A 26,329-nucleotide genomic window follows, 5' to 3' on the forward strand; every position below is an offset into this window, starting at 1 on the left:
TCCTGGTTTTGTCTACTCCTTTGTGACTTTAACACTCCCATACATGCGAGGGATGGACTGATAACTCTGTAGAACTTCTCACAAGCTTCTGACCACGTGCTTTCTCTGCACTTTATTCCTGACTCCAGACACAGCAAGGGGTCAGAGTAACAGCCGTGTTAGTCTGTATTTGCAAAAAGAAAAGGAGTACTTGTGGCACCTTGGAGACTAACCAATTTAATTGAGCATAACCTTTTGTGAGCTACAGCTCACTTCATCGGATGCATAAAGTGAGCTGTAGCTCACGAAAGCTTATGCTCAAATAAATTGGTTAGTCTCTAAGGTGCCACAAGTACTCCTTTTCTTTTAGCAAGGGGTCGGTTCAGGTTCTCTCCTCATTAAACTTCCAGTTCCACCAAGTTGTTCAGTGTTTGCGTGACAGGGTCAGGTGGAGCGAATGTGAGGTCACGCACAATTTCACGTGTGACCTCCCCAGGATTTGGGCCTGATGTTCCAGAGGGGAATGGCTAATGGTGTGTACTTCCCGGCTGCCCATCACCCACTCCTTATGGGCTCAGAACATCAAAGGCAACCAGACGCTATACAGCTATTCCCAGCACCAAATACGATGGGATCAGTTTCTGGGGCGTAAAGCATTTGAATCCATGTTGTGAAACTTTTTATGAGTAAGTAAATGCTTATTCTTTCTTTCTCTGTTTCTTTTCTTGCAGCCAACTGGGTATATGGAAAACTCAGTTTCCTACAGTGCTATTGAAGACGTTCAGCTACTCTCCTGGGAGAATGCCCCTAAGTACTGTTTACAGCTCACCATCCCTGGGGGTACAATCTTACTGCAGGTACAGTAAACATGAAAGAACAACTCTCTATTAATCACTTGATCCTTGTTTGCTAAGTCTGAGATGTTAGCCCTGATTAGCCAGGCTGACACTGGGCAGATAATTCACTGTGGTCAGGTTGGTTACTTACCAACAGATTTGTGTGAGGTGACACATTCAAAGCCATTCAAGATTGTTTGGGTTGCTTTGCCTGCTAGGTATGTTTTTTTTTAAAGTGATAGTGAAGAATGGGAAGTGTTGGGCCAAGATGACTTAAACTTGCAGCAGATTTTATAAACAGGACAGCGCTTTGTGGGAGAATTCATAGATTTTTGAGGCCCAAAGGGTCCAATATAATCTAGTCTGACAACCTGAATAACACAGACTATAGAATTTCACTCTGTAATTCCTGGCCAAGAGCACAGAACTTCCAGTGAAATTTAAATAATATCTTTTATAAAAACATCCACTCTTAATGTAAAGACTTCAGGTGAGATTGAATGCCATTAGATTTTAGAGAAAAAAGCACCTTAGAAGGTTCAACTAATCAGACGCCTCAGTTGTCTGAACTTTCAAGTATCTGTTTGGAAATGGATAATTCCATTACCACCCTGTGGGTAGGTGACCGGGGGTGATGTGGGGCAGAAATGTTTATGTAGTTCTTTAAAATGCTAGGATTTATTTAAAAACAGCCAGCCCTCAAGGACACCTCAACTGCGTGTTTTACTTACTCTTAGAACTTGCTCATAACATTCTCAGTTTGAAGAAGCAAGTTGGTCACTCCCACACACCACATGATGATGGAGCAGAAAAAAGAAATTGTGGAGGACAGACACTAATAGACATTTGATAGACATGCATTTCAGATGAGATCTCCAAGAGCTTCAGGGAAACTGCATGGTTCAGTAGATATGGCCCTGACTTTGGAGTCAGGGGACCTAGTTTCTTTTCAGAGTTTGGCGACTGACGTGCCGTGTAACTCTGGGTGGGACACGTCCTGAACAGCTGTGTCAGTGGGTGTTCAGCACGTCTGAAAAACAAGCCATTAATCTCTGTGTTTTAGTTCTCCCACCTTGAAATTGGGACTAGGGATGCTCACTTTTTTTTTAAGCGCTTTGAGATCTCTGGATGAAACGTCTAATGATAAGTGCTATTCATATGAGGATAATGTCCTTGGGCACGTTTCCCTATGTCTGATTGTTGTGTAACATTCTAATTACCATCACCAGCTGTTTTACAGCTGTGCTGTGGTGTTATATAGTAGATAGTTTCCTGTATTCAGTCCTCCTTAAGCCTGAAGCTGTTTCTAAACAGGAGGCACCACCTTTATTTCCTTTATTTTTACATTATCCCACACTTCCTCCTGTGTTTGTAAGGTTTTGTAGGATTTCTAAGGTCATTGCAAGTTTAGCTGAGAGCAGAGTGCTCCGCCACATTCCTGAGTTTTGAAACTGCTGTTGATCAAGAAAAGAAAGCTAACTGAAAATCCAACTGTATATGTACTTAAAAAAAAAAAAAAAATCTTTCAGCAATCATAATTTCAAAACTGCTGACCCTGTTTTCTTCAGATCTCAGTGGTGACTGCAGAATAGATCAAGTTTCAATAATATCTGTTTAGCTGTTGACTCTTACGTGTGCATTGTTTCTTCTGACTGGAATATGTGGACGAGAACGCGTGTTTCACGGATAGAATTCAGAAATGGCTGAGTGATTTCAGCAGAAAACTGTGGAGGTAAAAAAAATTGAGTATCTTTGAAATGGAGATAACTCATAAAAAATTTCAGCTCCAAAGGAAATTGTTCTGGTGAAAATGTGAGTAACTGCAGAAGGGTGACTCTAATGGAAGTTGCATTTCTCTCTTTACTATACCACAGCGGCTCCGGAAGCAGTTCAGTAATATATATGAAGATATGAACAGTGCTGCACGGGCAGAACTTGATACCTCTTCTGATTGTGTACTTGTGGCCCTGCTGCTGATCAGCTGTCCATCAGAACCACGAAAGATGATAGATAGCTATATCTGACATTCCAGTATTTTTAATTGGTCAAATATTAAATATTGACGCATTATCGGGGAAGCTGGTCAATAGTAGACTGCAGTGCAATCTTCATAGGAAGCATTAGGCTTCTTCCTTCTTTGAGGGATAAACAGTTGTGGTTTTTAAGAGAAAATAATCCAGTTGATCATCATCATCTTCCTATGGCTGATGTAGATGTAGCGGAACAATTATAATTTTACATTTAGGTGGCTAAGTCAGATAATTGTGCTTGGAGTAGCGGAGTGTATCACTATAATACCTCCATCGTATTTGTTGATTAGGGCATTGAGTTGTGATATGTTCCACAATCTGTTCTGGGTGACAACAGTTGCACACTAGACAGTTTTTAATTTTCCATTAGTGCATCAGGTACCCGCATCTGACATGTTTTGTGCAGGTGCAGTTTAAGATTGCCCATAAGCTTCGTGGAAGATTGAAGCCAGGGATCTTCTCCGTTGAGTCTTTCACAAGGTGTGTGTTTATGACTTCTTGTGATCTTCATTCGGCTTTCCTCAGGGTTGAGGTAACATTGACTTGAAGTTGCACCCAGTTGATGCCCAGTAACAACCTGAAACTAGGCACTGAAATGAACTGTGTTCTCCGTATTCCAGGCTTCTGCAGGAACATGGAACAACAGAGTGACTCTGAGTCTGTTCTGGACACGCTAGATCACACTCCTATTACTCTGGCTGTCTTCTGCAGTTACTTCAGACTGGTCCTTTCATATGCAGAGTGGTTTACCAGTGGCTAAGGATACATCTTATTGCTCAGGCCCTGACGTTAGCCCTTCACTTTGTTCCAGTGCCTGGGGTTTTGGATGGTGTTGAAATGCCATAAAAATATCTTGATGGTGATGATTTTCAACACAGTAAATATACTTTCTGTTCTCAGTAAGAGTCATCCATGGGAACATCTTGGGCCACATCCTCTGCTGGAGTAAACTCTCATGACTCCATTTTAGTTTACACCAGCTGAGGTTCTGGACCGTAGTCTTTGCCTTTACTTATGCATTAGGACTGTGGGCAGAAGGGTTCCGTGTGAGGGGTGAGAGAGATTCCAAAAATGATCCCTGAAATTTGGTTCTAAGTAGACTAACACTTGGAGGTTAGAATTCAACTATCTGAACCTTTCAGGCGGGAACCCCCCCCCCCCCTTCCGACACACAGTTGGCCCCATCTGATCCGCCGCCCAAACAGCCTCATAGCAACTGCTAAGAAAATAAGAAGGTAAGACTGGGACCTGGGGAAGAGTGTGGGAAACTACCTAGGACAGAGAATGTTCCCTGCCTGCCTGTTCCCTGCCTGCCAGCTGTATGAACGATGCAGCCCATGTGTGATGAACTTTCCAGTGTAGGTTGAGGGTCAGGAACACATGGAATCTGGAACCTGAAGAATCCATTCCAGCACAGTTAATGTACTATTATGTAAGACATGAGCCCTCTGCATTCTACCCCAACTCTAAACGCCAATGATCGGCTAATGCAGGACAGACAGCAGAGGCAAATTCGAGCAAAAAAGGTGGAAACACTTTTAAGATGCACTTCTGTGCTCCACTCAAATTGAAGAACCTGGAATTATAAATACAAATGTATTTACTGAGCTCTGGAACTCACTTTTCCAAAATTTGTTGCAGTATTTCTAGGTATAAAGTACTTACAAAATTGTAAGAAATGGAATTTCTCTTTTGTCTAATAGCTCTTCTGTTGCTTCATTGTTCAAGGATGTAATGCAAGTGGTTAGGGGGCAGAGAATAACGGAGACTTGTTTAGAGATACATTTTTTTAGAGTAGAAAGGAGCCACTACTGAGGTGACAATATTGTTATTCATTTTTGGTGTTTTTATGTCTAGGTTCTACCTTATAATCCATTAAATAATGAGAAGTAGAAATCTTATTTTTAATGACAGGTTTCAGAGTAACAGCCGTGTTAGTCTGTATTCGCAAAAAGAAAAGGAGGACTTGTGGCACCTTAGAGACTAACCAATTTATTAGAGCATAAGCTTTCGTGAGCTACAGCTCACTTCCTCAGATGCATATCGTGGAAACTGCAGCAGGCTTTATATATACACAGAGAATATGAAACAATACCTACTCCCACCCCACTGTCCTGCTGGTAATAGCTTATCTAAAGTGATCATCAGGTGGGCCATTTCCAGCACAAACCCAGGTTTTCTCACCCTCCACCCCCCCACACAAATTCACTCTCCTGCTGGTGATAGCCCATCCAAAGCGACAACTCTTTACACAATGTGCATGACAATCAAGTTGGGCTATTTCCTGCACAAATCCAGGTTTTCTCACATCCCCCCCACCCCCATACACACACAAACTCAATCTCCAGTTTGGATGAGCTATTACCAGCAGGAGATTGAGTTTGTGTGTGTATGGGGGTGGGGGGGGATGTGAGAAAACCTGGATTTGTGCAGGAAATAGCCCAACTTGATTGTCATGCACATTGTGTAAAGAGTTGTCGCTTTGGATGGGCTATCACCAGCAGGAGAGTGAATTTGTGTGGGGGGGGTGGAGGGTGAGAAAACCTGGATTTGTGCTGGAAATGGCCCACCTGATGATCACTTTAGATAAGCTATTACCAGCAGGACAGTGGGGTGGGAGTAGGTATTGTTTCATATTCTCTGTGTATATATAAAGTCTGCTGCAGTTTCCACGATATGCATCTGAGGAAGTGAGCTGTAGCTCACGAAAGCTTATGCTCTAATAAATTGGTTAGTCTCTAAGGTGCCACAAGTACTCCTTTTCTTATTTTTAATGTTACGTAGTTTTACTGTTAATACTGAATTGATGCATGTATAGGTGACAGTGGAAAGCACAAACCTGAAATAACTACTTAATGGCCCAGGCTTTTAGAAATACACACACATAACTGCATGTGCAGAGTTTGCACAGGGTGAAACACTGAGAGCCATGGTGCTTCCAGGCAAAGGTCAGTCACAACCTGGCCTTGGTTTTTACTCTGTCTTTTTATGATACCTATCCTCACAACCCCCATTTGAGGCAGGGAAGTTCTGTTATTCCCACTGTACAGATGGAGAACTGAGGTGTGAAGATACTGTGGATGTGGCTACCCTGCCATCCAAGCTGGGATGGCAGCTTGGGTAGACCCTTGCTAGCACTGCTAAAAATAGCATTGTAAACATGACAATGGGGGTGCACTAGCCTCCCCAGAACCTCCATGTTGCAGAAGTTTGCACCACACATGTACACTGCTATTTTTTGCCATGTTAGTGCAGATAAAGCTAGCATGTGTATGTCTACCCAAGCTGCAGGCATACCTTGCATTGCTGTAGAGACATTTCCTAAGTGACTGGAAGTCTGGCAGAGCAGAGAGCTGAGCCCTTATCTCCCAAGGCCAGGCTAGCAGCCTAACCACAGAATCTTCCTCATCCAATTAAGTAATAGAATCTATTGGAGAGAAACCCTGCTCAGCTGTGGAGTTGGACAACTTCAGTATTTTCATATGATGCCATAATATTATTTTATTCTTCAACTTCACTTACTGGTGTTAGCATCCATGTCTGTCCTATAATTTGTACTTCATTTTTCTGTTAAATTTAATTTCTGAATCTTTATTCCATAGCATTCTCTTTATAGCCTCCTTTACTGACCTGTTTACTATTACAAATGATAACAAGTTTGAACCCAAAGCGCCTTGTGCAGTGTACAGGGAGTTTGGCAGGCATGGCACATTTTTATATGGAGCAGCCTGCTGTTTGTTATTTTAAAAAACAAATTAATATAATTGTGAGAAATGAACATCTAAAAGTGGGTGCTTTGCATGCACAGTAATTCCTCTGAAAAACTGGTATCATCATATAACCTCACAGGAAATGATGAAGGAATTGAATGAATCTGGGCTTCCATAGTGTTTATATTGGACTACGTTAGCGGGGACTGGATCTGACTCCAGTGTAACTATGGGAAACTGAATGTAACTAAATACAAGCTTTCGATAGGTGCTGATCCTGATTGATCCAATGTGACCAGGCCAGAATGCAGTGTATTAATGGATTTCCCATGCAGAAAGTTCTATAGGATGCTCACAAATGCACAATAATATTTAAAATAAAATAATAAATATTTAGAGAATCAAGATGCAAAACCTACATTTTAAATAACGATGTCATATCTAAGGAGGAAATCGAGGAGAAACTTTCTAACTATAAGGACATTTAAGCTCTGGAATAGGCTTCTGGATGTGGAATCTCTGTCATTGGAGGTTTTTAAGAACAGGTTGGACAGTCACCTGTTCGGGATGGTCTAGGTTTACTTGGTTCTGCCTCACCACCGGGCGCAGAGAGGGCTGGAGTAGATGACCTCGGGAGATACCTTCCAGCCCTACATTCCTTTGATTCTATGATATGAAGTTATCAAACCAAAACAGTTCGATAGTTCTGAATTGAATTTTTTTCATTTCATTTTTCAGGAAATTTTGAATTTTTGGCTTTTCCGATTCAGAATGAAAACAAACTTCCAAATGTGGAACAGAAATTTTGGTTTCTGACTGGCTTTAGTAACAAGACATGAGCGTCTAAGGCAGAGGTGGGCAAACTACGGCCTGCGGGCCACATCTGGCCTTGAGCTTGTGACCGGGGAGGCTAGCCCCCGGCCCCTCCCGTGCTGTGCCCCCTCCCCCACAGCCTCAGCTCCCCATGCCGCCAGTGCTCTGGGTGGCGGGGCTGTGAGTTCCTGCTGGACAGTGCAGCTGTGAGAGCCGCCAGCCTGCCCCAGCGCTCTAGACTGCGCGGCAGTGTGGCTGGCTCCGTCCGGGCAGCACGGCTGCCAGTCCTACTGCTCTGAGCGGCATGGTAAAGGGGTGGTTAAAGCCGGGGGTGTGGGGGTGGATAAGGGCAGGGGTTCTTCAGGGGGCAGTCAGAGGACAGGGAATGGGGGGGTTGGATAGGCGTGGGAGTCCCAGGGGGCCTGTCAGGGGGCGGGGGTGTGGATAGGGGTCAGGGCATTCAGGGGACAAGGAGCAGGGGGGGTTAGATAGGGGGTGGGGTTTGGGGGGGTGGTTAGGGGCGGGGGGGTCCCGAAAGGGGCGGTCAGGGGACAAGGAGTAGGGGGGTTGGATGGGTCGGGGGTTCTGAGGGGGGCAGCCAGGGGGCAGGAAGTGGGAGGGGGTGGATAAGGAGCAGGGGCCAGGCTGTTTGGGGAGGCACAACCTTCCCTACCCAGTCCTTCATACAGTTTTGGAATCCCGATGTGGCCCTCAGGCTAAAATGTTTGCCCACCCCAGTCTAAGGTGTGGTACTGGGATGTCCCTCAGGAATTTGTCTGAGTTAGGTACAGTCCACCCAGGGAAGCACTGCATGCTGTGTTAGAGGTTTGAGTCCATGTGCCTATTTGCCTTTGCTGTCTCTTCTTAACCTAGTGGCAGGGTGCTGCACAGTAGTGAGTCAGAAGCGAGAGCCCAACACGGTCCTTACATAACCTGCTTTTTCCCCATGACAGTCTCCCTTTGAAATATTGACCTATCCCAATCCAGTTCAATATGTGGGGCCTGACAAACTAACAGCTGAGGTAATGCGACTGCTCTCCTGGTAGGAAGCTATTCCTGGTTCAGGGAATGACTCCCCCCTCACTTTGGAGGAAGGGATGTTGCTTCAAGAGCAAACATGGAGTATGATCAAAGTGCCAAAGCTTTTAGATACGTTGGCCTTTCAGGCTCAGTGTTTGCTATATGTGCCCAGTTGTCTGCACTCGGTCTTGCTTTTGAAGTATAGTGTTTGTTTCAGTCCTCACCATCCTTTGTGGGTGTCACTAAAAGTCATTTTCCCAGACGGTCTGGTATGATAATGAGGCGGATGTTTTGTTTGGGTTTTTTTGGCCAGATGTGTCAATTCCCAGTTCTAATAAAAAGCACTGAACTCTGACAAACTTGTTCCACTGGGACAGCTCGCAGGTTTTGCAGGACCTGGTGCACGGATTGCAAGCTCTTTGGGGGCAGGGAGCATGAACCAAATTCAGCCGTGGAGGAAGTGGGAGCAGCTCCCCCCCAGCATCAGTCATAGCAAGGCCCCTTTGTGTTAGGGGAGAATTGTGTCTTTCTGCCTTTTGTCTGCAGAGCACAATGCACACTGATGGTCACAAGCACCTGTTCGTAATAAAATAACCCAAATGACTTTAATTTACTAAAGTTGCCACAACTTACTAACCATGCTGGCTCACCCCAAACTCCCAGCACTTGTTTGCATTTCTTGGGAGGATCTAATTCCCTTTCCTTTCCATCGCAGGTTACACTTCTGTTTCATTGGGAAGGGTAGTGGAATTTGGTGGTGGCTCAGTTTAAGATCTTGGAGGGTAGGAGAGATGGGGAAGTGAGACAGGGTGAAATTGTACAGACCATTTAACCTCAAATGCAGGCTGTAGTCCACTCTCAGATTTTGCCAGAGCCAAATGAGCTGGAATCTCAGAAACCTTCAGTCCTGGTCTGTGGCTTTTTCAAGTAGGATCCAACTGTGATAAAGAGAGTTCTCCCATCCCTAATGCGCAGTGTTGTTTTATTCTATTCTTGGCAATCAGGTGTTGTCAGAAGGAAAAACAAACAGGAACAGGAAGCCCTGATAAAGACAACGCTCACTGCACATACTCAGCTCCTACTTGAGCTCAGTGTTTTGTCAGGGAGTCCCCAAGGCAAATATTTCCGCTGGATTGGGAATGCCTTTGCCTGTTGTTTCCTTAATCCATATGCTTTTCTTGGTACTTGTTTTTAGTTTAGCAAGCTGATTAGTCCAGATATAATCCTCCCTTTCAAAGTCTGGGTTTTGTTTAGTAGCAAATCCATTCAGTATCCTTAGGGTGATATGGTTGGGCTCATGGAAGACCCAGAATTCAGCAGAACCACTGTGGCTCTACTAGGCAGGGAGACTAGGGAGAAGAGGTTCCAGAGCAGTTCACTCCTTGTGTATGTGGGGTTGTTAGTTGGGCAATGGGAATGAAAGAGTCTGGCACCTGGATCTGCAAATGATGTCAGTACACTGCTCACACTTCCTGTGCATGGGGGGAGGAGGCAGGGATTGTATGCAGATTGTAGTAGTGACTGGAGTCTGGTTGTGCTACTTCCCTGCACTCTGACTCTGAATTTTTTACCAGCAAAATCCTCCCGCGTGTTAGGGCGCCAAGCAGTGCGGGATGGGACACAGTAGAGATGGGGGCAGCGAGACCACTTGATCTGTTTTTTGGCTGACTGCAGCACCTGAGAAACTGGAAGGGAGGATTTTGTTCCCTGGTGAAAGGTCTTTTGACTTGAGTTTTGCATGAAGAACCTGGATTTCATCCCTCCATTGTATTAAAATTGGCTTTTAGTGTGACCATTGGTGCAGAGAACTCTGCAGTACAGTTATAGTCTTACCAGTTGGAGGAGAGTACAGACAGAATGCAGGAAAACATACCGAGAGAGAGAAATACAGAATAAACTCAGAGCCTGGGAAGAATTACAACAGACCCCAGATCATGAAACCCCACTTTGTATTGCCAGCTGATTTTTTTTTCAGTGCTGCTGCTGGCTAGGGAGTTCTTTAAGGATGGCGTACAGAAAGGGCGCTATAATAAGGAGAATTGTTATAACATTTTGTTATCTGGACAAGCCATTTCTTGTACCCTTGTGAATAATGCAGAGGTCAGCAGTGTGTGAGACTTCAGTGTGAGAGGATAAGTTAATGCAATGGAGCTGTTGGCAAAGTGGCATTGATAGATGTTGACTTACAGATAGAGAGGAAGATTCTCAGCTGATGTCAGTTGTCAGAGCTCCGTTGATTTCAGCGTTCTACCTGTTCATCATAATCGTCATAATAAAATAAAATAGTTACAAAGAGTTTCAGATCCGACACAGGTTGCGGCTATTTTTTAGGGTCTTGCATTCACATTTTCCTATTTTCTAAATTGTTTCTCTGTCCTTTTGAGGCTTCAGTCCTGGACGCAATAAGCTCCCAACAACCAGCCCCCCTGCACGAAACCTCACAGAAACTAAGGGGATTCTGCGTGGTCACATGGGACTGACGCACCGAGCTCATTGCTGCATTGGGGCCTAACTGACTGACTATGAAGGGGAAATAGTGCAACCAACTATATGCAAAGTTCTGCACAAACTAACCAAACTAAAAATGAGGGAATTATTCTGTTTCTTTTATCTTTAATTCATGTTAATCTTAAAGGCTAAATGTGAAAATGGTAGCTAAAACATTGCCGGACAGAAGTGTGGTTCTTCGAAGTTGGTAATGTCCCTTTTTGAATAACTGGTGCAGAATGGCACTGGCTGTACAGATAAGACGGAGATAGTAAGAAAAAATTCCCCAGTGCAGCCAAAATAGCTAATTAAAACATGACTTTTTAAAATAAAGTTTTAAACTCTGTGATGGCTCAATCTCTCCTCTTTATTGTATCCTAAAGCTCAATGGAAGTTATGGATCATATCCTCAGCTTGTGTAAATTGGCCTATGAGCTGATTCACTAAATCAAGGATTTTGTTTTGAGCTAAATCCCAGTCTGGCAAACATGTAAGCATGTGCGTGATTTTACTCATGTGAGTTATCTCACTGAAGTCATGGATGACAAGCTCTTGAAATGGAACTGTGCCGATTTTTACTCACTGGCGATTTGGCCCAAAAATGCATAAGGAATCTCCTACATAGGTGTCGGCCTTCAACTATTCTTGCTTTAGCTGAGTGTAGAGATCAAAATGAGGTCCATTAAGTGAGAGGAGGGACCTAATAATAATAATAATTAATAATAAACTAATCATAAACTTCAAGGATTTTCAGAATGCTTCAATAACATTAATTAAGCCTCATGATATCCCTGTGAGGTAGAAAACTATTGCTATAACCATTTTACGGATGGCAAACAAAAGCACAGAGGAGGCAAGGACATTGTGCATGTTGCATGCATTTCTCTAAGCAAAAACAATTAAAAATCAATAACTTAATGTTTGAAGATACATGCTGATGTCATTCTGGACCAGAGCAAACGTGACTTAGATATTCAGTGGAAACATAGCCTCAAAGCTTTCAGGTGATGGAAATACACTTTTGGGGACTGATTTTTCTCAGCTACAGAGAACACATGCACAAACACTTACTTGCGACTGTTCACACAAAGAAGGTATTTGCATAGGCAAATAACTAGATAAACACCTGAGTCATAAAAGATATTGCTGTTATCTCTGTGTCTTGTAGAACTTTTATTTATCCTGGTGTATCAAATAGGCCCAGTTACCCTTTCTTCAATATCAGCCTAAAGGAAGAAAATGTTTTGTAACAGTGAGCAATTTCATAGCTCTGCCAAAGTTCCAACATTTCCTGGACATAGCTGTGGTTTAGCAGTTCTCTGGAAATATGCAGGAGGAAGCATGTACAGGGAGGATTAAGCTTTCTAGCCTGTTTGGTCTTGCTGAGTATGGGAAAGAGAGTGTTAGTGTCAGAACAACCCCAGCAAGATAACAGTGGTTAAGTTTAATAAATTTGATCTGGCCAGGCGTAGCACTTTGAAGAGTGAGCTTCTGGGATACAACCGTTGACTTGATAAGGTCCTGATACCATTAGTTCTTGATCAGTGGTAGACCTGCCGGGATTTTCTAAAGGTTTGTTTTCTGCTTTTGTGTTTACAATCATCTTCTTTGTAGTTGTTTTTCTTAGAAGTGGTCTCAACCCAAATCCAGAAAGTCCCAAATTCTGGAGGAGTTTAAACTCCAGATTCAGATGCAGATTTTGCTGATGGCCTAGCTATATATAATAGGTTAAACAAAAACATCATATTTAAATGCTGCGCAAAGTTTGGAATCTAAGCTTGCAATTTTGGCACATTTAGGCTGGATCTACTTTCTTAAAAAAATTCTGTTGTTTCCCTCTCAAATTTGAATATAAATTCTTCCTCTGTTAGTTTTGCGCTTTCACATTTAGCAATCCATACCATCGGGTTTTTCCGGGTCAGGAATTTTCTCAGCCTTGTCTTTATTTCTTGTTGTGTGTATTCTGTCTGAACAATCTCTTATCCAGGTTTTTATAAAGTGCCTAGCCACTGTTCTATCTAGGCTCCAGGAGGAGCAATGTTGGTCATAAAACCCACTTGCTTATATTGATTTTCTAGGTGTTTATGATGGTCTTGTGCTCGCCAGTGTCTGGAAAATGAAGGGTAGTTAACAGCTAATGGTGATTTGCTTTTAATGCAAATGGTCAAGCACCTACCTTTGGCTCAGAGGGTACTTGGTTCAAATCACATCATAGGTCAAATCTAGGACCTAAAACAGGTTGACATTGCCCTTTTAAGGAGAAAGAGTCCTACAGTTCCCTATTAGTAATATTAGAAACCAGTGTATGTTGTTGTTGTTATCAATGTAAAAACAATAGATATCTAGAAAGTTTGCTGGCAATTTAATAGAACTTTTACAGGCTCAGCTAGTATTTGATTTTCCTTTAGGAAATGTCAGATTCTATGGACATATAGCATGCACTCTAGCCTTTGTATGCTACACACACATTCTCAAACCTACACAAAATAAGAACTTGCTTGCTGGCTGGAATATTGAGCTTAATTGATCAGTTAGGGTCAAAGAAGCATGGGGGATCAGTCCTTGGTTTCAGCATGGGCATGGTCCATTTAGCAAAGTATTGCTTTTAGAACACAAAAGTTTGGCTTCTTGGAGAGGAAATGCTAGTCTAGTGGTTAGTGCAAGGGGCTGGGAGCCAGGACGCCTAGCTTCTACTCTTAGCTCTGCTGCTAGTTCTGGGGTATGAGGTTTGGTTAATTAATATTTGTAAAGTGATTGGACAGAAGGTACTGCAGAAGTACCAAATGTTACTATTTTAATCAAGGGCCTAGAAGGGAACAATGATCATTTCAATTTTTCGACGTATTTTTATGCTTTATTCTAGGTCACTTTTGTTTTTGTTCTTGAAATTCTATTACTTCTCTTTTCTTATCTCCCAGTGTGTTTCCTAGTCCAGAGTGGTACCTGATGGGTATACCTGTGCCAGATAGTTCTATACTATAGGTTTTTGTTTCACTGAACACTTGTGGCTCTCTGTTGATGTCTTCATATAGTATGTCTTCCTACATTCAGGGCCAGAACAGCTGGGTGGAATTCAAGACCAGGATTGCGTCTTCCTTCTTCAGGTGGACAGCCTTTCTGGCACTGCAGCTGGCTTTTGTTACAAGATATATGAAAATTTTGGGCAGTTTTGAACTTCAGTCCTCAGAAGTACATGGCCATCAATATGTCCAGTCAGCTAGAGCTGGTTGAAAAATTTTCCACATAAGTTTTTGGTCAGAAAATGCAGTTTCATCAAAATCTAAATGTTGTGTAGGAACATACGTATTTTGACAAAATGTTGAATGGGGAAAAATTGAAACAGATTTGACTTTCTTTTTTCATTTGATATTGTCAGAATGTGTTGTCTAGTTTTTTTATCATTTGGATTCATTTAATTTAAAAGTTTTATTATATTAAAATATTAATTGTAATAGGTGTTATATATAATATAATGTTTTGACGTTACCTAAATGAAATGATTCAATACTACCAAAATTAAGTGTTTAGATGGTATTTTTTAGTATTTCCATTCCATGAGAGATATCAAAATTTTAGTTTTTCATTCTGATTTGAAATAAGCAGATTTTGAAGTGTCAGAATTTCTGGCAGAATGGGCATTCCGTTTTCCAACTAGATCAATGGGGCCAGTAGATAATATGCCTAGTCTCTTTGTAACCCCCTTTGCTTGGTGATCCACTGTGTATTACGTGATTCTGATAATATGCTGCTGTTATAACAGTGTTACTCCACTCGAGTTAGTGAGACACTTCTGATTTTCACCAGCATGAGATCAGGATCAGACCCTGAAGTTAGAGGCATATTTCGTACCCAGACTAACGTTAACTTTTGCAGCTCTGGATACCATTAGTTACCTTTAGCTTGGAATAAATTTAATTGTGCGTTCTAGGTTTTAACACTTATCCGAAAAGGTGGGGAAGGGGAGAAATAATTAAAAGATGCTTTAACGTTTGTTCAGGTGCATAGGAAATAGTTTGTAGGATCTTTGCCATTGCAGGACACAAGCCCCCTCTGAAAGGAGATGCATTTTTATCCAGTGAAGAGCCTTGTTGTTTACTTGCATAGGACGTGCATTGATCATGCTATTATTTTCACTACTCATTTAAAACATCCATAATTGCAAGGAAAAAGCCCTAGCAGCTGAAAGGAGATGAGATAGAGCTGGAAAAGCAAACCCACACAACATACTTCTAATGTACAGAGAGCCCTGGAAAGGCATGTACACTTTTCTGTGCACTTAATGAATTTACGTCAGCGCTGCTGCTTTTATAATTTTTGGTATCAAGCCTGTGACCTTTGGGAGCATTGAACTATTTCCTTATTGGCTACGACCCTAGCTGAACAGAAGGAATTTTTAGCAGTTCTGCTTAATATGGACAAAAACTGGTGCACATGTTACATTGAGAATGACCATTGCAGCATTCATGCAGATGCTGTAAACTGTGTGTGTTTTCTTTAATATTTTCATTGCATTCTATTGTCATTGTTGCCAAGACGATACTCAAGTAGCTAGATCACAGCTGGGGAATGGGAAACAAGGGAGGATGATGCATAAATGGAGGTATCTGCAAAAGATTGTCCGCATTTTAATCCAGGGTGGTGATCTGATATAGAGGACTAGTGGCCTATAGTTGTCAGAGGCTTGATCAAAAGCACATTGAAGTTAATGGGAATCTTTCCATTGACCTCAAAGGGTTTTGGATCGGCTGAAGTTAATGCTTTTAAGGGTTTGGTTTTTTTAAGTTAAATATTTAATATTTTAAATTTTAAGAAGATGTAATAACATCTTTGTCACTGCTGCCTGTTAAAATAAATGGATGATCATGCAAACCCAAGTCTTTGGTAGATTTTTAAAACTCTCCTCCACTTTCATGAAGGGCATGGGTTGAAGCTGGTAATTCTAGATCAGAGAGCCAAGGTCAGTGGTTTCAGACGCACACAGTTGTGTGCTGCTTTGAGGGTTTTAAAGAACATGCGGGTGATTTGCTTGTGTTTGACTCAATGTTCCAGAGCTTTAACAGAATCTAATGGTTCAATTTATGTGTTTTTGTTTTTAATTGCAGGCTGCAAACAGTTATCTGAGGGATCAGTGGTTTCATTCTTTGCAGTGGAAGGTAGGTTTTGCATTCACTATTTTCCTTGCAACGTTAATAATTGTAACTATGAAGCATGCTTTCCCTCTGCTTGTACGCCCTGTGAGTCATGCATGCATGGTGCTGTGGATGTGCAAATGCCAAGAAGAGCCACAGCAAAAAATGAAGTGACTTGACATCGTCTTGACCCAAGAGTTCAGATGCATCATTTCTTCATCCCTAGTGGTTAGGCTCAGTTTATTCAAATGAAGAAAAGTCCCTTCCCGTTGAGATTTAGGTGATTACTTCTTTTTTTGTTTTTGTCTTTCTTCCACACCTTATTGCAGCCATGTCCTCTGTCTAAAGAGGAGGGTCTTTTCCCTACAGAATCCCTAAATCCTAACAAGGCCACAAACTGAGCAGCTTGTGATAACCTAGCGCTGTCAGCCTGTGGTAGCCTCCATGCAGTATATATGAAACCCATTTTCAGGTGATACAGTAACAAGAGCCCACTTGTTTCTGTGCCACAGAATCCAGTAGATATATAGAAATTTACAAAAGGGCAGACAGCCTAATCTTGCGATATTCTAGGACACCCTGGTACTTGATTTTATTTACTCAGGTGAAACTGGGCCAAGGGTACCTTTTAAAGTTGCTATTCATTGTAAGTAGCATCAGTCTGCTTATCAATCTGTTTCATACTTTTAAATGATTTGGAATTACCTGCAATCTTGGGTGGTGTTAATTCAAGAATCTTGGGTAATTTTTCCTGCTCATTAGAAATTAGGTTGATTAATGCTGGGATTATTAAACAAATTGGCTCACAAATGACACCATAATATGTCAAAAACAGATCATTCCCAACCACCAAAATGTGACCTTTTAAAGGACTGTGGATGAGTTCTGTTACAGGTCCAAATTGACCACGAAGACGTTTACTTGAGAATGAATGGGGTTGTTATGTGTATAAACTCCACGGTGTGAAACAATAACTTTCCTGTATGTTTTTTTGGACCTGAGAGAGCAGCAAAGGACTTTTCTTTGGAAACATTCCAGTGCAGTCTGACAGGTTGACTTCTTTCTTGGTCACTTATCAGGATTCCATTCTGCCCACAACAAGTGCATGTGAAAATAAATGGAAGTCCTTCCCATAGAATTGCTTTGGGGTAGGCATTTTTGGATAGCATGGATTGTGGAAAACAGTTACCCAGGAAAATTTAGGTTACTCCTGTGTTTTGTACAGTTACAGTCCTCTTTTACCAGCTACTTATAGAGGAATTGTACAGGGCAGTACAAATGAGTAATTAGGAGTAAGGGAATAAAACAGAGAAAGGAAAATTTAGGGATAAATCACTTTTAAATTTTATGCTTTGGTTTACTTATGTGGATATAATAATACCTACCTTACAGCTGTAGTGTGAATCATATTTAATCCTTTTAGATCCTGGGCTGGAAAGTGCTATGTAAATGTAAACTATTAATGTTTTCTCTCCCATTAATAAATTGTACACACTGACAATCTTCTGAGGATGTTAAATAAATTAGTGGGAGTAACAAAAGAAATCAATGCATCTTTGCAATATTTTGAGTCTGCTTGGCTGTGTTATGTGATGACCATGATTCGCAGGTCAGTATCAGATTTCGTGTGGTGATACCTCAGTGCTCTACAGCTAAAGGGCCAGATTCTACCAGTCTTACTCGTGTTTAGTAACTTTACTGTTTGAATGATCCCATTGAATTCTAGTGTTTTGCTGGATTGAGGCCATGGTGTTTAGCACCTTGCAGGATCAAGCTCATACTTTGAACACATCCAAGTTCTCAGCAGCAAGATCCAAATGTTAAGGAGTTAACAACCCTCTCCCAGCTCATGACCATGCAGAATATTCTGTCTGTTGTGTGTGTCCATTTAGGGGACAAATAGCATTGTGTGCAAAGGCTGTGCTAAGCCAAGACACTTCTGCTTTTGCCACTTAACTGTGCCTTATCTTCCTTTTACCAATATTTCAGTGTATGACTGATGCAAAATTAGCCTTGAAGGCAAGATTATCTTGCTGCTCATGCAGCCCTGCGGTAAAATATGGGGGCATCATGGATTACAGCATGAAGGTTCCATGTACTGTGACTTCCCCTCCTGCATTGATGAGCAAGGAGAGAGCAGGAAGGGCAAAGACTAGGTGAATTCTCCCACCCCACCCAATGTGTGTGCCCAGAGAGCTGAGGCTGGGGGTGTGGGCCAGCAGATTACTTTCTCCAAAGGTAGAATTAATCAGCTGCTCGCTATGTCTCTGGTCCGCTCTTGGTGCGGCTTAGCCATATCCTACCCCATTCACAGGGCAGATGGTAAAGGTACAATCTAGCCCTGAAGATTTAAAGAGCAAAAAAACACTGTAGCTAGCATGGCTTGTTTCGCTCATACATCTTCCAGCGATATGGAGACAACTTCGCTCTGTAGGAGCTGATCTTAAGGATGAGCTTCATAAACTTTCCGGTGCTTGCGAGCAAGCCTCTCATTCTGGGAAACTTTGAGTAATTTAACCTCAGTGGACATTTGCTGTATAGAAGGATTTATTTTTGCCCCTCTGCTGCTTTTTTTTTAAAAAAAGTTCTTTTTTAGTAGAATAAAACATTATCTTGATTTGAAAGGCCTTCCCTTTGCCAGGAATAGGAAGCAATTCATTTCCACAGAACAATAGCAGAGCTTAAATCATGACCCATATACTTTGTGCTAAAACATTTCTGTTTGCTGGAATATAGTTGCTTTTAATGTTTTGGTTGCTTAACTTTTCAGAGGAAAAACACCCACTAACATTATGCTGTTTACCTTGGAACGTATTTGGCCGTTCAAGTGAATTCACAATAGAAGCAAGGGCAAAGGCAGGATATCAATTAGTGGCCTCCTCCCAGGTGCCACCTGGGGGTCACAAGGTGACCCTGCAGGTGGCCTCCTGCCTCAGTTTCCCCTCTTGGACTCTTCAATAAACTTCACCCGTAGGTTATTTGTGGCCAGAAATACCCCTCCTTGGGGTCTGGCTTTATTAACACAAAATAAACTCAAAATAAAATTCCAAACTCCATTTAAAAGTCTGGCAAAAGTTTGCACAAACAAAAAATTTCTGTTCCTACTCCTGGCTTACCTGCCTGGGTCCTTTCTTGCTTTGGCAGGCTCCTCCCAGGCCCTACCTGGCTGGAGTCTTTTCTGTCTTATGCCTGGGGAGCCTGCCTTCCCTGGTCCGTAGCTTTCTTTAGCCTTCTGGCTTCCAGACTCAAACACTTCCCCCTAGCCAAAAGTCTCCTGCAGGAGCTCTTGCTTGCTGCACTTCTGCAATCTCTACCCCAGCTTCCTCTGGTTGATTCTCTCTGAACATCTCTCTTTCTCGCTTCCACCCCGCAGCCTCCTGCTGGTGTTATAGGGGAATCATCTAAGCCCTGCTTTGTAACTAGGGTTGGTTGGCCCCAGGCCTCTAGGCCAAAAAGGGGCAAACCACCCTTTTATACAGAAATAACTTGAGCATCTGAGAGCAGCTACGGAATCTCCCTCTGCTGCTGCTGATACAGATTTGTCAGCTCAATTGTGCTACCACCTGTCGCTCCGACTCAGCTGTCAACTTACATTTTGTGTTGAAAGTTGTTTGGTATGGTGACTAAACAGATCCAGAGGGAACCCGCAAAGAAACGGGAAGTCTGGTGTTTCAGAATGGTGGTGTTCACCAAAGGCCGGTTGGTAGGGTAATATCTGCATCTGGCTTACAATAGGTTGGTTGCCCGGCTGGATGATACTTTGGTATGGTACCTTGATGCCAGCACTCTCATCAGTAATGTAGCTCTAAACATTTCTGCAAGTCTGGAGAACCCAGATACAAATGTCTAAAGTAGTTCTCCATTGGGAAGCCTTACTATCATTATATGTTATTTGTATGGTGATAGTACCTGGAGTTCAGTCTCCGCTGAACTCAGGACTCCATTGTACTAGACACTGTACATACCTTTCTTTCCCTGAAGAGCTTAATGTCTAAATAGACAAAACTGAAAGGAAGTACTAGTGTCCCTGTTTTAAAGTTGGGGAACAGAGAAGCTAAGTGACTTGCCCTAAGTTCCATAGGAAGTCTGTGTCAGAGATAGAAACTGAATCCGGGTCTCCTAAATTCCCTGTCCAGTGCCTTAACTTCAAGCCCACCTTTGGTCTCATGACAGTCAGTGTTAAAATCCATGGAAGCCCCTCTTACTGTATTTTGGGTCAAATATCCGCTCACAATGGCCCGCTGAGTATTTCTCTTGACCCTTTGGGTCCAGTTGCTACATCTTTACTTGCAATGAATAGTACTTTATTCCACATTTCAATGGAACCACTCATGGTATAAGGTACTACTCAGTGTGAATTGCTAGGAATCAGATTCTGATACCCCTGTTCATGTTGAATAGCACTTTACTCCACCAGTGGCCCCACTGAATTTTATGCCCAAAAGAGTAAAGGTGTTGGAATCTGGCCCTAGCAATGGAAGTTCAGTATTTTTATATTGCAAACAGCGAAGGTTAAGATGAGAGACACTGTTCTGAAAAGTGTGGTGTAGCCTCATGTGAAACACCTTACGGCATTGTCACTATGGTAATGGTTAAAAATAGCACTGTTGCAGTAGTGAGGTTTATATAGAATTTAAATGATAGCATCAAAGGGTTTCACAGGCTTAAATCTGGGTAAAAAGTGTCTCGAAACCATGAGATCAGAAAACTTACCAGAGGTGATGGCTAAAAAGCTCCATCACTGAAACTGGCATGGGGACATCGGTTAATCTCCTGGCAGATGATCTGAGAGAGGAAGCATCATGTGATAATGCATTAAAGAACCATGTGACGCACTTCATATCAAAATCATATTCAAAGAGCTGCTTGTTCCTTGGAATCCTTCCTGGATTTCAGCCATTCTCTTGGGTGGGTTTCCACCATTGCTTCCAGTCTGCGCTGCAACAGACATCACATTTCAGTATGAAGACCGAACAAACATGTCATGACCATTTCCTTGCCTTTCTTGTAGGAATATCTTAGGCATCTGATAAAACCGAGAACTTGACACTTCTTTTCTTCAGCAAGTTTTCAGTAACTGAAGGTAGAGGAGGAAAGAGGAGAAGTCCTCGACTGGGTCTCTGTGAGTGCGTGAATAATTAATTGAGGGAAAGCTAAATTGAGTAAGTTAGTTTTGCCTTTAGTTCTGGAAGTGTGGAGGCCCCATGGCCATTCTTATGTCTTACGGGAGTGAGTTCCACACTCTGGGTTCAGCCCTTCGGAAATTTTGTTTCCTGCCCCTACCAGTGAAATATACAGGTATCTATTACGGGAGACCACGGAGGGAGAGGTGACTTCTTAGTTACCTGGAGCCAATCCCACGTAGGGCTTTGAATATCCAGGATCTTAAAGTGGACTCTGAATTTAGTAAGCAACCAATACAGAGTGAGGCATGAGGGTGATTTGTTTGTGTAGACGAGTGCTGCTAAACAAACAGGCTGCTGCATTTTATGCCAGTAAGAGCTTTTCCATGTACGTGGCTTTGTTCCCAGCAAAACGGAGACTAAATCTCAGAAACCTTGGACTACTGGTGCCTTTCTCTCAGGATGAGGCAACGCTGCCTCTCCAGCTCCAAACCCTCTTGCTGCTGGGATTTAACATTCATTTTTATGTTTTGTTTTGAATGGAAATGCCATCTCTTTGCTGCCTTCTCTGCTTGTGTGAGGCTCTGTGGTAGCATTCCCCTGTTCTCCTTCCACTGTGATTGATGTTACCACTCCGTCTATGAATTAAAGGGCCACCTCCTGGGGGGGGGGGGGGAATTCTTTAGAAAACATTCTACTTGCCTGTGTTTTTGTTAGTTTGTTTGTTTTTGGTATGTTTAGAACCCCACCCACAATTTCCTGTTGCTCAGGGCATTTTCATGAGCACAGGAGATTTTTTTTTTGAGTTTCTCTGTTCCTGCTACATATTATGCCCCACCTAACCCAAAATCCAGCCATCCAATATTGCCAGTCCCTTGGAGACTCTTGGCCTTGGCCTTCTGTTTCCTGAGTTTGTGGTCATTTGCTTGGGGTGACCAGGGTGTCAGAAGCAGAGAATGTTGCTCTCAGATTGAGAATAACTGCAAGGTGAGGATGAGTTCTTTAAGAAACCAAGGAAAAAACAAAAAAACAGCTGGCGGGTTAGCAGAATTGTTTCTACAAGCAGACTCCTGTAGTGTTTTCCATGAGGCCTCTCAGCTTTTTAAGAACTGGCACAAAGGGAGTGATTTATGCACTTGGAGCAAAATCGCTTCCACAGACAATGCATGGGGTGAGATCACTCTGACTGTGGGTGACCCTGTCCCCACCAGAGCAGAAGTCTCACTGAGGCTATGTCTTCAAAAGGTGTGTTTTTACAGCAAGGTAGCTCACATGCGTTAGTGATTTTTGCTGTGAAATCCTAGTGGAGACAAAGCACAGGTAGTTATTACCTTATATCTATGTCCTAATTTAAGCCAATTCAAGGCAAGTCTGCAGTGGTGTATACAATGACTAAACAAAGTGCAGCTGAACACCCACCACCCGACAAATAAACACAGAGGCTTTTTACTATGCTCTTAGGGCTCTGCCTTGATCCTCTGTTTGTAGCCTGGCAACTGTATGTTCTCCATTGCTCTTTTGGAATAACGGAGCTGTCAAGGTTCCTTCCCCACTCTGAACTCTAAGGTACAGATGTGGGGACCTGCATGAAAACCCCCTAAGCTTATTTTTACCAGGTTAGGTTAAAACTTCTCCAAGGTACAAACTATTTTACTCTTTGCCCTTGGACTTTTTGCTGCTACCACCAAGCGTCTAACAAATATATATAACAGGGAAAGAGCCCACTTGGAAACGTCTTTCCCCCCAAAATCCTCCCAAACCCTACACCCCCTTTCCTGGGGAAGGCTTGATAAAAATCCTCACCAATTTGCATAGGTGAACACAGACCCAAACCCTTGGATCTTAAGAACAATGAAAAAACAATCAGGTTCTTAAAAGAAGAATTTTAACAGAAGAAAAAGTAAAAAGAATCACCTCTGTAAAATCAGGATGGTAAATACCTTACCGGGTAATCAGATTCAAAACATAGAGAATCCCTTTAGGCAAAACCTTAAGTTACAAAAAGACACAAAGACAGGAATATACATTCCATTCAGCACAGCTTATTTTATCAGCCATTTAAACAAAACAGACTCTAACACATATCTAGCTAGATTACTTACTAAATTCTAAGACTCCATTCCTTTTCTGTTCCCGGCAAAAGCATCACACAGACAGAGAGAGCCTTTGTTTCTCCCCCCATCCAGCTTTGAAAGTATCTTGTCTCCTCATTGGTCATTTTGGTCAGGTGCCAGCGAGGTTATCCTAGCTTCTTAACCCTTTACAGGTGAAAAGGTTTTTCCTCTGGCCAGGAGGTATTTTAAAGGTGTTTACCCTTCTCTTTATATTTATGACAGGAGCGATGGACAGCTGGGGTGCGCTGCTGCTTCACTCAGACTCCTGCTGGAGAATTGCTGTGGCACAGTGCTCCTGTAGGTTGATGACTAATTCCAAGCAGTTCTGTTTTCCAGGTCACAGTGACCCTATGTCTTGACAGGTTTGCAAAGTACTCTTTCAGTGCCTCTTTTATAACTGTAATAAAATGCAACCTCCCCCTGGGTTCCTAAACTAGACCGTGGCTCAGGAGAGCTAGATTCCCTAGCATCGAGGAGGTCTCTTTTGGGAAAGGATTGGAGATCTCCTTCAGGGAGATTCTATGAGGTGTAACTGTCACTTGTCCTTCTTACATGAGCCACTGGATACGAGAACCCGTGATTTAATCTTGGACTGTACTTTCTCACAAAGCTCGCTGCTGCTCAGTCAAACTCATCTTCCTGCTGAGGCTTTTTCAAGAATTGTACTGAACAGAATTAAGATGTTTCCCAGGATAAAGAGTTTCCCTAAACCCCTTTCTCTTTTCTACGGAGGGTTAGAAAGTGTCCTTATCTGCTCTGATTGAAATCCCCCCCCTTACCTATGGGAGCAGGTGAAATCTCTCTTGCTAGTGTCTAGAACAGCTGCCTTTCCAGCTCTGTAGCAGGGAAAGATTCCTTCCCTCATTGCTGTCTGAATGATTCTTGAGACTGACAGGCCAATAAGGATATGTCTACACTGTAATTATATACCCACAGCTGGCCCTGGTCAGCTGACAAGGGCTTTTGGGGCTCAGGCTGCAATTGCAGTATAGATGTTCGCGTATGATCGATCCATACCAGCCTAGCAAAGTTGCTCCTGTGGTGTTAGGGATTCAATGCTAGTCATATAGCACTGGTCTAGAACTTTGATGGTTGGGATCTTGTCTGAAAACTTGATATTACAGAGGAGAAACAGTCAGCGCATGTGAAAATGCTCTAGTTGCTTCAAGTGCCTGCTGTAGTGTCCATGTTTCGCAGCCATAGAGAAGAGAGCTTAATGTGATTGCACGATAGACACTAATCTTGGTGTGAAGTTGAATGCCTCTGACATTCCACAGACAGCGAGAACGGTGACCACAGGCAGAACTGGCTTCAGAAATACGCTGTGTGATTTCATCTTTAATTGTGGCCTTATTAGATAGCATCATTTTTCTACAGCATTAAGCAACGTGTCATCAATGGCAATTTTGGGGAGAGAATACATTTTCCCCAGAACAGTCTGGTAGAGCAGTTCAGTGTACAGCCCTTCTTGTATAGCCATCTCCAGGAACAATCTAGGCCTTCGAAAACCCTGCACCACAGGACTTTTTTACTTGGCGTTTTATTGTCTCATGTCACATGGGGGGAAGGATAGCTCAGGGGTTTGAGCATTGGCCTGCTGAACCCAGGGTTGTAAGTTCAATCCTTGAGGGGCCATTTAGGGATCTGGGGCAAAAATTGGGGACTGGTCCTGCTTTGAGCAGGGGGTTGGACTAGATGACCTCCTGTAGTCACCTTCCAACCCTGATATTCTATGATTTCTATGATCTATGAAGCTCAAATATCTTAGAATAAATAACTCTGTCCAACCCGCTTGCCTGGATTGAAAATGTCTGAGTGTTTACAGTGTTGTGTGATGCCCATGTCTGGTAGCATTCATGGGCATCATGATCTTGGTACATTTGTTGTAGCCTATGTCATAGTACTGTCTCCTGATAAAATCAGTCATGTAAATTTGTCTCAGAAATTCTGGCTGTCAGATTTCTCTTAGAGAGGGCCTGATCCTGCAAGGTGCTGAGCACTCTCTCCTACTAAAGTTCATGGGAGTTGAAAGGTGCTTGGTACCTTGTAGGAGCAGCAGCCTTAGAGCCCAATACTGCACCACTGATATTAGTGGGAGTCTTGCCGTTGATTTCGCTGGCTGCAGGAACAGATCCTTCCTAGCCCAGGTAGCCACACAGGTCTAGAAGGACAGGAATAATTTAAATTTTCCTCCTCCTTCTTTTCATATTTTTCTCATCATAACGTGTCTTGAATTCACCACGATAAAATTGCTGTGTCCAGTATAAAATCAGCGTGCAGCATAGCCGCTTAAAGGATTGCAGCAATTACCTTTAACATCCACCAAACCAAATGGAATGAAATGTGCTGCACGTTGCCATATTTATTATCTGTTATCTCTCCTGTAATAATTTCCAGACACTCCGCTTGGTTGTCATTTAAATGTCCTTCATTTTTGAAGAGTGGCATTTTTAAAAACTAAAATAAGAAAGAGAATACTGACAGCAAAAGCTGTTTAAATCATTTATTCAACCCCAAGTGGCCAGCATGTCATGATTATTCACTGCAGCATATTCTCTGCTGCTTTGTACAGTTCTGTTTGAAATGAGAATACTAGATTACACTTAAGTGACCCTTGCAAAGGTAAGATGCATCAAGAACAAAGGAATTGCCTAGGGTGATTTACTTAAACCGTGGTAGCTTTAAAAGTAAGATTGACGTTGGCCCTGAGGATGCATTCTTTGTCCACCCCAAAATTCCTAGGGCCACAACAGGAGTTTTAGGTGCAAAATGAATGCCAAATTAGGCCTTTGAAGTGTTGGTTTGTCTTGCCATGTCAAGCAGCATTTATATAAGGGAGAAAAAGATTGCAGTAGTTTTAGTGAAATCTCAGGTTTTATGCTGATCTTGTGCGGTGAGCTGAGGGGTAAAGAACGGAGTTAAGTGATGGACTCATGTCAGATGTGAACACAGCTCTGAAATCCCATACTTCTCTTTGTGAGAAAGGAAACCGCAATACAGCGCTCTGTCATAAGGAAATGGCTGCTTTTCCGAAGTCCCTTTAAGATGCTTGTGAGTATCACATCAGTGTACAGTATCTGAGCTCTCC

The 26,329-nt window shown here is 42.5% G+C and overlaps 1 protein-coding gene across 6 annotated transcripts in view; it reads left to right on the plus strand.

Annotated features, from left to right (window-relative positions):
- Positions 1-26,329, plus strand: part of CMIP (c-Maf inducing protein) — a 170,783-nt gene that overhangs the window by 89,505 nt on the left and 54,949 nt on the right. For all 6 annotated transcript variants that reach the window (XM_073308044.2, XM_073308041.2, XM_073308042.2 and 3 more), the window contains exons 2-3: positions 711-836; positions 15,978-16,028. In XM_073308044.2, the coding sequence (XP_073164145.1) occupies positions 711-836; positions 15,978-16,028 (177 nt within the window). The remainder of the gene's footprint in view (positions 1-710; positions 837-15,977; positions 16,029-26,329) is intronic.

Source organism: Lepidochelys kempii, chromosome 12 (assembly GCF_965140285.1).
Source record: "Lepidochelys kempii isolate rLepKem1 chromosome 12, rLepKem1.hap1, whole genome shotgun sequence".
NCBI lineage: Eukaryota > Metazoa > Chordata > Testudines > Cheloniidae > Lepidochelys > Lepidochelys kempii.